This window comes from Solea senegalensis, linkage group LG8 (genome assembly GCF_019176455.1).
Source record: "Solea senegalensis isolate Sse05_10M linkage group LG8, IFAPA_SoseM_1, whole genome shotgun sequence".
NCBI classification, from domain to species: domain Eukaryota; kingdom Metazoa; phylum Chordata; class Actinopteri; order Pleuronectiformes; family Soleidae; genus Solea; species Solea senegalensis.
Genome location: NC_058028.1, coordinates 12,218,565 through 12,230,948, shown reverse-complemented (window position 1 = coordinate 12,230,948; position 12,384 = coordinate 12,218,565). Strand labels below are relative to the sequence as shown.

Genomic DNA, 12,384 nt, shown 5'->3' with positions numbered 1-12,384 from the left:
ACTCTATCAGTTTCTCCCCAGACTGTTCAGGCTTTGTTGTTGAACATAATGCTGTTTTGTCTTTTGTCTTCACTCCTTCAGTTTTTGGGGGTTTTATTGGAGCTTGACTACAACTGACTCGTCTCTTTGTGTCTATTACAGTAGTACAGTATGTAATTATATGAGGTTAGATGTAAAGATTATATAACATACGCTCGCCGGACACTTTATTATGTACATCTGTACATAACTGATCATTAACACTATATATTCAGCTAGATAGTAGATGGTCGGAATGACCTGCTGATGTTCAAACCGAGCAACAAGCTGACTTAAGTTCATGGTTCCCAACCTGGGGTCCAAGACCCCCTCAGGGGTGCGCCAGAGATCACATGGGGGGCACATATAGGTGTCTGCTCTGAGGTTGTGTTCTTATAAAAATGGCTGCTTTACAAGTCACTAGTCACGGCAGTTTTCTGCAGCCGTGCAGCGATGACTCCGCCCACATTGAGTAGGTACTATTATTGTAATGGAAAACCAACCCGTGCCATGCCGTGCCGCGCCGAGGCGAGTTGAGGCCAGTCAAGGCGAGTTGGGACCATAGTGGAAGAGGGCCAAAAGTTATATTTGTTCATATTACATTTGGAAAATCCCAGTGACACACTCACCCAAATTAAAAAGCAAGTCTCATCAGGTGTTTCTGCTGTCAGCATCTGTACAACAAAATATCATGTCTGAGAAATCAACGAAAACAAGGCAATACCTCTTGGTTTTAAAAAAAAGATTAGGAACCACTGACTTAATTGACTTTGAATATGGCTTTGCTAAAAAAAATATTTATAAGTAAATAAAATTCTGCCAATAGGTCACTAAATCAGTATCAGTGCTTTTTAATCAGGTACCTAATCATCTGAATATGTATCCACAGGCAATGTCTGCACTCAGGATTGTGTGTGAGTGTGCTGCCCTCCACTGGACCAAGTGTCTCACTGCAGAGAGGAGAACCAAGAACCCATTGTTCAGCGTTAAAGCAAAATTCAGTTGTGGTTGATTCAAGGAGACGTTACTTTGAGAGACTGTTTTTGAATCCCACGGTCGTACAGAAAGACATAAAGTGAAAGCAGCAGGTTATTTGTATTTCTAAGCTCTTATTCTTATTGTTATTCTCTATGGATCCAATCACTTCTCCTGCCAATCTGTGTCATCTCTGTAACTCATCTATACAATACACAGTATACAATAATGTGAATTTAGTTTTGTTATTTCATGTTTTATGTGTACATAACATTTAATCATTTCAAAAACAGAAGTCATATTTCTATGACTTTGGATGATGTCATTACCCAGAAACACCATCTCAGCAAATCTGACTTTACACACACCAATAACCGTACTATTGCTCTTATTCAAAGTAAGAATAATAAGTTGTTTTAGCAGCTTGCCTATTTTTGTGTTATTGTGTATAATGAAAAACACCTTATTGCATAATATTGTATTAGGCATACAGGAAACATTTTATTCACACTGATGCTGATGAAATGATAAATTGGCATCTTCCACCATCTGAATAATTCATAAATCACAACACAAACATTGCCTCAGAGGACGAGCTGGGAAGAAAAAAACCTATTAAAACGTAGTAATTAAATCAAACTCAGGAGGCAATAAACAGCACATCCAGACCAAGTAATTAAAAATGTCCCTTTTTTGAAATTACAGCTCGAAACTTTGTTGTTTGAAATGCCTTTGAGTCCCCGTGGGATGAAAACACTGAAGAAGACTTATCTCTGTCATTAATTAGCTTGGTCATCTCAGACGTTTTAATTAGTCTGCTGTCACTCTCACAGGACCAGGAGTGAGGATTAAAGACCTGTCACTGTACGTCTTATTGTGTGTGTGGTTGGAGATCTTCACCATTTACTGAGGGTTAGTCCTCGGGCTATTTAAAGCTATTTCAATGAGCACTTATGGAGATGATATGAGATGAGGGTGCAATCTCAGGTGAAGTGAAATGAATCCAGGCCCCTTGGTAGAGGTTATGAGGACAGAAGGTGCTCATAACATCTTTGATTTAAGAAAGTTAAAAAAAAGAGGGGATTATTGTTCAGTTTTTCTATTTTACATTATTATTTAAATATGAGGGACACTAATAGCCTTAAAGCCACTAGAATCTTCCTAATGTGTTTTTCTTCTTATTTTTTTGTTTTATTAGCATCAAGGAAACTTTTTTAATTTCATGTAACTTGAAAAAGAAGTATATGTGCTTACAAGTGTGTGTACTGTAGACCAATTACAGTCAGAAGCTGTAAACACACAGCAGCTGTGTGAAAAGCGACACGCTACCTTTATCCGGCTCTTTGTTTAGTTTGTTGTGTAGAATTCACCTGGGGGTGTCGCATACCATTAACTGATTAAGTGAGCATTTTATCTAATTATCAAAGGTGTGTAAAAATCTGCTCTGACAGGACAGCCTTCTCCTTATAGCCAGGGTGATCGAGTGTCTTGTGACAATCCACATCACACGCTATGTAAGCCCACACCCCCTGTGGGGCAGGCAGAGCACCAGCGCTTGTCCTTTGGTTTGTTGTTTCTTAATGGGATCTTAGGAGGTGCTGGCGTTTGGAAAAGCCACATGACAGGCCAATCCACATATTTCACTTATGTCACCCAGAGGTGGAATTCTGATTTCAAAATGTGTGTGTGTGTGTGTGTGTGTGTGTGTGTGTGTGTGTGTGTGTGTGCGTGTGTGTGTGTGTGTTTGTATGTGTATCTTTGCGAGGACCAAAAAAAAACATATAAACCATACGTGTGAGTGTGAGTGTAAGTGAGGATATTTTTGGCTGGTCCTCACAACTTTAACAGGCTTTTCAGGAGTTAATCAATCAATCAATCAGTCAATGTTTATTTCTACAAATATAAGTGATTTATATAAAAAAAAGAATTAAAAAACACTCAGTGAGTTAGCATGAGTAAAATACACAATAAAACAGTGAGGAAAATCAATAAAATTAGAAGTGTCACCTTGCTACTGAATTTTAAAAGCCGTTCTAAATAAATGTGTTTTGAGTTTACTCCCAGGTCAGTGGGACCTGCTGTTAGAGTTAGGGTTAGAATTGGGTTTAGGCATTTAGTTGTGATGGTTAACGTTAGGGTAAGGGGCTAGTTTTTGGGAGTGGGGAAGTACAAACCTTCCAGGGGGCTTATTTTTTTTAGATACCTCACAAATGTTGTGTTTTATTATGTTCCCTGGTCAAACAAAAACTTTAAATATAATATAATAACAATAGAAATATAATGAATGACTCCATAGCTGGAAAGTATATGATAAGATATGATATCTGCCCTGTCCCACAAAGCAAGTTGCACATATTGTTTTAATAGGTTGCTTTAAGATAATACAGGATCATGGATTAATATGTATTCTATGATTATAATTCTCACCTCCCACCAAGCTAGAAAACATGAAGTTTTTGTGTATGAACACAAAAACACACTCATATCTTCTGTTTCACTGGTGGTAAATTGCACATTAATTAAAAGTGTATTGATCCATCAGAGTTTTTCCAACCATCCCTCGAGTTAACAGGTTCATGAAGGGTTACTCATCACTGTGTAGTATGATCGTAAACAGTTGTTATGTCACAGATTACAGTCAGACACACTGATGAATTTACAAACACCCCCATGTAGGCACAAACTCGAAATAAAATGTGATGACTTCAATAACTGATTTTATTGCGAGCTCATCAAATCCTTCGCATGCACTGGAGATGAAACAGTCCGTGAGTCATGCTTGGATAACCCTCTCAAATCAGAGCACGTCTGAGAAACAATCAAGAGAACAGCCTTCCTTCCTGGTGTAGATCAGCTATTGATCTGGCTTACTGCAGAAAAGCGGCTCAGTGGAACAAGTCAGTGAACAAGAAAATAAAGATTAATGATAGTGGGCTGCATTAAGAAAACAAAATAAGCACAGGAGACATCAATAACAAAAGCCTTAACATGTGACAAATGTAGGTCATGGTTCACTAAAGTCCTGATGTGAGTCACAACAATGTTCTTGACACGTCACTTGAGATTTGCTGATATTTTTTAATTACAGTTCACATTAGAGCTCACATTTCAATTTCTTTCCCCATGTGTTTCACAACATTCATGAGAATTTTAACGTTTAATTAATCTGTTTGGTAATGTTGGAAATATAAAGATACTACTGCCATTTGGTGTTGCAACATGTTCTCATGGACCTAAGAATTTCTTAAATGTGATTGATATTGCTCTGTTCTTAAGAACATGTCATGAAAATCTTGAATCTTGAAATGACAGAGCACAAGGTGCTTAGATGTACACTCTCTGTTTAAGCCTTTATAAATCTATAGAAAAGTATTAAGAATAAAGCCATCTAAGTATTACACACTGAACATTTAATGTATATTTGAACTTTTAAGCAGTAGTTTAAACTTATTTAGCTCTTCTTAAGTTATTCGTATTCATAATTTCATTTCAAATTATGAACACACACTCACTTTGGCGCTAATACTGATTCAGAAGTGAAGCAATATGATGACTGGACTGGAGGAATTGCTGTACACGGGCCTTTCCAGTAAAGTTGCACAGGAGTGAGTCAAGCAGTAGTAAGCTCGAGGATCATTGATGTCGAAACTAAGGTGTGGCAGATCTGCGTGGGTACTGAGAGGGCAGCAGTCGCGCTGACTGTGCGATAACATCCGCACTGCACCTTTAACTCAACACTGGCGAGTGTTTCGTGACGTGGGGACGCAGGCTGCGTGCTGAGTGTGGGCAGGAAGCGCAGAGAGAGGGAGAGAGAGCATTATGTCAAGCTATTCGTAGTGAGGAAACACTGTACCGGAAATACAAAGTCTGGCTTTCAAAACGAAGGTGTACAACTTATACATAATCGCTACCGACATCAAATCGTAAAATAAGACAACTTTATTAAACAATATTCATTTAAAGTGATGTGTTAACCAGTATTGAAACAACAAGAGTGAGTTTGGAGCGTACATTGCGCTATTTTGCTTTTATTTTGACAGCTCGTAAAGGATAGGGTGCGTTGCCACGTAGGTTGACTTGACTGTGCCAAAGAGAGCCACGGGCACACGGTGGAGACTTGAACGAAAACGGGGGAAGCTCGCTCAAGAACCGGCTGGGCTGACGTCGGGAGCTCAGTATGTCACAATACAAATGCTGAGCCTGGAACCTAAACACTCGTATATCCCCCTGAGCGGCAGCAGTTGACGGCCACGCCCCGTATCTTCCGACCGGAGCCCAAAGAAAAGTGCCGGCGGCGGCGCTACGGTTTGAAAGCCAGCAGGGCGACGAGCGGGCTCACAGTGGAGAGGAAGCCGGAGTGTTGGCTGTTAGTGAACCATGAGAGAGTATAAAGTAGTGGTTCTAGGATCCGGCGGGGTTGGAAAATCCGCCCTAACCGTCCAGTTCGTGACGGGATCTTTCATAGAGAAGTACGACCCCACGATAGAGGATTTCTACAGGAAGGAGATCGAGGTGGACTCCTCTCCGTCCGTCCTGGAGATCCTGGACACGGCGGGGACCGAGCAGTTCGCCTCCATGCGAGACTTGTACATCAAAAACGGCCAGGGTTTCATCCTGGTCTACAGCCTGGTGAACCAGCAGAGTTTCCAGGACATCAAGCCGATGAGAGATCAGATCATTAGGGTGAAAAGGTACGAGAGAGTGCCGATGATTCTTGTGGGAAACAAAGTGGACCTGGAGGGGGAGAGGGAGGTGTCGTCTGGTGAAGGGAAGGCACTGGCGGACGACTGGAACTGCCCGTTCATGGAAACTTCAGCCAAAAACAAAAGCTCTGTGGACGAACTGTTCGCGGAGATAGTCCGACAGATGAACTATGCCTCCACAACAAATGGCGACGACCAGTGCTGCTCGTCCTGTGTCATTCTTTAAGGAAATGGACAACTATTAAGTTTTATTCTTTGCCCGGTTTTAAGTTTGCAATGGTAAGTGGAGACACCCTACACTGTAAAATGTAAAGCTGACATCACTGGTGCTTTTATGAGGTGACAGAAGACCGTTTATAAACGTGTTATTGAGACCCTTTCTTAGCACATGTTCACATTAGGCACAGAGCAGACCTTCTTTCCCCAAATTCTGAGGTTTGAGGCCCTTAAATATTTAGCTAAACGTCTGAGGCCCACGCCCAGATCATGTAGCACAACACTGAAGTGAACCTACAACAGTTCAATTACTGACCAGTGACTACTAACTATGATTAATCAGGATCTCACTGTAGATCGAAAACATTTGGGATTACAAGTTTGGCCATAACTAAAAAGTAGAGTCCTAGAGGAGCAGCCACTGGTTTTGATTAGGTATGATTAATATTTGATGTATAATTTGAGACATCATATTCTCTTTGTAGGTATATATACAATGGTCAGTTTTTCCAGAATAAAGGAAATGTTTTTTGATATATTTAGAAAAATTGACCCCGTTTAAGGCCCTCACCCTGTGAAGTTTGTGTGTAGAGTAATAAACTGTAGTGATAATAAATTAGTCTTTTATTTAGTTGCTTAGTGCATAAATTGTCAGTAATTGGTGAAAATGATAATCTGTATTTGCCAAAGTTCTAAATGATGACATCTTTAACTGTCTTGTTTTGACTCGAATCCATAGGTTTTCTGATTGTTCTTATTTATTTATTATATGAAGGCAAAGAAACCAGATACTATTCACATATAAAAAGCTGGAATTTCAGCTATGTGTGTTTTAATTGTAAAACTCCTCTCAATCAGATGAATCCATTATCAAAATAGGTGTTGATTTGATGAAAAAATCAACAATTTGTTGCAGCCCTAACAAACATAATACTGGATGCATGGCCTACTTCAATCATGTTTATGTCAAGCCAGTAATTTATTATTATTATTATTATTATTATTATTATTATTATTGTTATTATTATCTTACTAATAGTTCCTAGTTTTTACTGGCAGGTTGTTTTGCAAAGCAGCAGACTGAGGAAGTGTCTCTTTTGCAGAACTGGAGGAACAAGCTATAACTGACTTAATTAGGTTAACTGAGTTCCTGGATAAATTTGTGCACCTACAGTGTGCATTTGTTTAACAACGGCTCATATGGAACAATTTCCCCCAAAATGGGGTTAACAGGAGTTTAGAGATTCCAGTGTTCTTGTCTGGCCCACATAAAAGGATCAGCCAGTTGAAAATGATCCCTAAAACCACCACATTTGTTTTCTTTCTTTTGTCAGTAGTTGTTAACTTTTATGAATGACTCTTTTTCATGTCTTGTTTGTGGCAGTGTGTTGCAGCAAGCGTGTACTTTTGAGCTCTTCTTCGTGTCTCACCCTGGCCTTGGAGGAAAATGAAGGGAGGAATGCTGCAGGGGGACGAGAGGAGGAGGGAGGGGGGGGCTGAGACAGAGGGAGGGATCCACTCTTCAGGAATTCTGCTGGGCTGGAGTATCTTTGCTGCACGATCTGTGTCCACCATTGATGTCAGATCCAGAGTTTCTGCAGCAACCCCCTCGCCAAGCGCCAACTGTTCTCCCGAACGGAACTAAACCCCATTGGAAAAGATATGGAGAGCAACACTTACTCATAAAAGGTTATTTCTGTATACGAAGAAGATGGCGAGGGGAGAGAGTATATTTTGTTAAATAACTGCACAGTCTGGGGCAGGTAAAGATTTAGGCGATATCTCTGCCTAACCCAACTTGGAGCACAACACTCCAAATCCTATTTTTCTCCAAAGTCAAAAGAAATTGACACATTTATCTGCTGGTGGAGTACTCATGATGCGTGCCATTCTTTTTTTTTCTTCTTCTTCTTCTTTTTTTTTCCCTCTCCTTCATTGCCTCTTCAGTGTGTGAGAGGACCTTAACTGAAGGGACATGGGGACGGCGACCCGATCGCCCTTGTGTCGAGTGCCTTTCCAAAACAAATCAGCTGTTCAGATTTAGTGCCAATCTACACTTATCACCAAAAGAACTCATCATTCATCATGGCAATCTACAAACCTGTTAACTAATCTTCTGGATAATCCTATAAAGGTGGAGGCTAAAAAAAAAAAAAAGACAGTAGTATTTTTGTGAATGGAATGGCGTTTTTCTGTATGTTTTTACGTTGGCCTTTTTGAAGTCTAAGGTGTTAACTTTGCAATGTCTGCTCGGTCTGGCTAAACCTATATCTTGACATGAACAGGTACTGGAACCCCATCGACGTGATAACGTCGTCAAAGGCTTACCTGCCGGACAACTTAAATCAAAGGAATTCTGTTTGTTTTGTTTACTTTGTTGTTTTTAACAGGAAATGTGATGATGTACCGTTGACAAATCTAACCTGATTGTAAGAATAACATCAGACCAGCCATTTACAATGGGCTGTCTGGTTTAAAAAAAAGAAAAGAAAAGACTTTTAATACAAATTGCATTTTTTTTTAAAAGAATCCAAGCTGTGTTTTCTCTTTGTTGAAATCTTGTTTCAGCGTCTTTATCAGCGTGGCTAACTGCCAGTTTGCTCAGCCTAAACAATGTTATCATGAACAGGTGTCACTTGTTAAACACGAACTTTGTATGTTTGCATACAAAAACAGAGCTGGATTGCTTCAAATATAAAGTTATGTGTGGGTTTAATTTGGAGTTAACCTGACTTAACCCACAAAACTCACATTTTACTTAAGCGGTTTATGAGGCGAGATTGTGTAGTAGCCCAAAGGTCAGTAGGAAATAGGAAGTTAATAAGAAACTACAATGCACATTTATTGTTGGATTAACTCAGTGGGCACCTTAAATTACCCCTGAGCAAGGCACCCAATCCCCCCATTGCTCCCCGGGCTCACATAAGTGCTGCCCACTGCACCTGCGCCCGGCTTATGTGTGTTCATTACTGGTGTGTAATAAAGATTGGGTTAAATGCAGAGGACAAATGCAAAATGTAATTCTAATAACTTTAATTGCACATGAAAACCATTTTGGGGTCTCCTCTAAAAGTTTTTGATTTATCTCCTCCTGTCTACATGGTTTGTTTTGTTTACACTTCAAAATAACAGAGTAGAAGACTTCACACTATTTACATGACAATTTACTTTCCTATTTTCCCTAATGTCCCTGAACAGCATGAATCCATGTAAGGGTTTTTGTACAGTACAGTACAGATGAGATTTGTCACCCCTGCTCCCATCAAAATAAGGAATGAATATGAAGCCTCTCCCACTTACTCATCCTCACTTGCATTATTATGTCTGTGGTGCTCCTGAAAAATGTCTCTCTTAACTCTGGCTGTATCAGGATTTTAGGCCAGAACCTCAGCAGTGTGGCTGCAGTGGTTTGATGTGAAGAAGCGGCTAAGTCTGAGCAGACACTGCTCTGCCTCTGTTGACATACGGGGATTATCTAGCCTCAGCTAGCTGGACGGCTGCAGATTGGCCTGGGGGAGTAAACAAACACAGGACGCGCTTCCCATAGAGTCCAGTCTTGGGACTGTTGCGCTGCTCTGTGCTGGTCCTCAGGCCTGTACTATATGACGTGTGTTGTGGAATTTACAGTGTGTGCCTTATGCGTCTCAGATTAGGTGTCTGTTTGTCAGGGTCTAAGCACAGACTGCAGCAGTGTGGGCCTCAGTATCTGTGCCTGTTTGGCCTGTGTAGGCGATGGTATCATATGTATTCTTTGGCTTGGCCTGCATCATGTGACCGTGGGCCATGGAGAGGTCAGGGTACATGGTTGTGTGAGGGGAAGGTAGGGGGCCACCTTAATGTTAATAGTGTATCCAACAGGTGTGATCAGATGTGTTTAAAATCAATATTGTGATATCAATCATTTATAATATATGCCTCATCACAGAGTGGACCTTCACTATCAAACTCAAACTCATACAGCTGAAGTTGAACTGCCGTACTCCAATGGTCGTGGATGATGGGAAGAATTTTTATTACAGCTATGCCCCAGATACTGTAAATGTACACCACCACCACCACCCCATCTTCCACTGCTGCGTGACTTCACTCTCTTGCTGTGGTATAAACATCTGATAGCAGAAGAATTTGCCCTTTGGAGAGAAAGGGGCCTGTCAAGTTCCTGTTTCTTTTTATCTGTCCCCTTTTAAGGAGTGACACGGGAAAAGTTTCACTCCTTGCATCTTTGTTTTTCTTTTTAAAAACAACTCGGTAGCAGAGGGTTGTCTGTGGGTGGGTGTGAGTCTTCTCCGCTTTCAGCCTTTTTCAGTTCTGCTCTTTTGTTTTCTAGGAAATTAATTTCTGAAAGATCTGTGTTTCTCTTACAACAAACAGGAAATGTGCCGTGTTTTAGGTTTACAGATGGCCCAGCTTGTCTGTGGTTGCAGGTCATGGGAGATGGTCATGTGATGTGGTTGCCATGGTTAAGGGGGGTTGGGATGTGGTATGGCTGCTCACGGTGGCCTTGTGACCTATGGAAGTTCAGTCACTGCTGGAATGGTGACTGTAAGCGAGGAGGGTGTCGCTCAGGTCGATCATCTTTCTCTCAATCACCACAGACAGGCAGTTTATTTGCTCATGACAGGACTTTATTGTCAGGGATAATTAAAGAATTATCGAGGCAGGTTTTGCAGTTTCATACAGATCATTTTCCACTCAGCTAAATATTGATTTCATAATGATGGAGACATTGGTTTAACACAGAAGATGCAAGATCTGTGTTTTTGCTGGAGTTGGTTGTTCTGGCAGGAAGTGTTGCGACAGCCAGAGAGAGTGGGTGGTGTGTGTTTGCATCTTTTTTTTTCTTCTTACATGGGACTTAATCACTATATAGGCTGCTGTCTGAATTACAGGCTTCTGCTTCTCTTTCAACGTCATCATGCTATTTTTGAGGCTCTGCTGTGTTCAAAAATGTGGCTTTGCCTTTATTTTCATGGCAGATGTGCTTATTATTCAGTGTATCTGTCGAAGGCAGGATCATCTCTGACATCAGCTGGACTCTGGTAGCCTTCCTTTCTCTCTGCACATTTTGTTTTGACACGTCATGTCGCTCTTAATTCAACCAAAAATGCATGTGACAGTGCTTTTGTTTAGTTTACACACGGCGGCATTGTTAATCAGCGAGTGTCACTGTTATTTCCTTTTGTACTGGGCATTGCCATAACAACACCCTTTCACTCCCTGTTTGTCTTCCCCTCAAAGCCTGAATGAGTTTTGTTGTTTCTCGCTTTCACTCACACATACCGCAAATCGGCACAAACGGCACTGTGCATATTTAAACACCCTGGAGTTGAGATTCCTGCAGCATTCCAACACTGAAATTATGTCCAGACACAAGCAGCAGAGGCATCACTCACCTGTCATTTTCCATTGTACCATTTTATTATTTAAAATATGACAATGTTGTTTATTCTTTAACCACACTGCTCCTTGAAGGTATGGCAGAGCTGTTCAGTTTTATTGGGTGATAGCTGTTACAGTGACAAACACAGTGCTTCTCACTGTGTTTGTCTACTGGACTGAGTAAACACAACAAGGGTCAGTAGGGAGTAAGAAGCGTCACGACTGATCGTCCATCAGCTCCTTGAGTCTGCGCTCTCTGTAAATCAGGGAGTGGCCTTCTCACTGGGAGCTGACTGAGCCTGGATGGGAATGCCCCAGAATTCCCGTCATTCCTGTCATTCCTTCAACTGTATAATGTCTGGACATGTCTTTAGCTTGAGTGAAAACAGAAATGAGAAATGAGGGGGTATGATAAGGAGAGGGATTGTAGCTGTTCGATTAGGTTCATTGTTTTTGGCTTTTTTGCAAATGCCCGTTGTGTGTAATTGGGCATCTCTTTTCTTCTTTACCGATCACAACTCGTGAGAGAGAGGAAATCACAACAAAGCAGAAGAGAAAGCAGTAGAGGAAAAGGGTAAAAGAGAGAGAGGGTAGGATTTGTCTAAACAGGCCTCCAGACACCGCACCCCTCTCTGTCACAAGATGGATCCCACTGGGCACGCAGTCAAACAGCTCTTTATATCCATCTTTAGATAATCCTAGCACAGTTGCTTTAGTTCGCACCAGATCTTGGTCTAAAAAGGAAACTAGGCCAATGAAGCCAGTCAGACAAGGAGACTAGTTGCCTACAGTGTCTCATGTGTGGATTAATAGCTTTCAGTCAGTCAGGACAAAGTTTTAATTGAGCTGAGTTACAATCAGCGTTTTAATTATGATGGGAAAAATAGTCTGGTCGTTTAGTTTGTGCAGCCATGGCTCCTCCTGCAGCTTTAATTAAATACGCATACCACATTATTAGGTGCACAGGGCATCTAATAAAGTGTCTGGGGTGGTATCTAGTGTGGTCTTCAGCTGATGTAGCTCATCTGCCTCAGGACAGTTCTATTAGCAAATGGCAAAGGCTGCAATTTAATTCTTCTATATTAGATTGTCT

At 41.0% G+C, this 12,384-nt stretch overlaps 1 protein-coding gene across 1 annotated transcript; it reads left to right on the top strand.

The window, feature by feature from the left end:
- Positions 1-5,086: 5,086 nt before the first annotated feature.
- Positions 5,087-9,001, top strand: LOC122773833 (ras-related protein Rap-2b). The gene is made up of 2 exons (XM_044032781.1): positions 5,087-5,975; positions 7,297-9,001. Exon 1 carries the CDS (start codon positions 5,371-5,373, stop codon positions 5,920-5,922), a length of 552 nt encoding a protein of 183 aa, XP_043888716.1. The 5' UTR covers positions 5,087-5,370; the 3' UTR covers positions 5,923-5,975; positions 7,297-9,001.
- Positions 9,002-12,384: the final 3,383 nt, after the last annotated feature.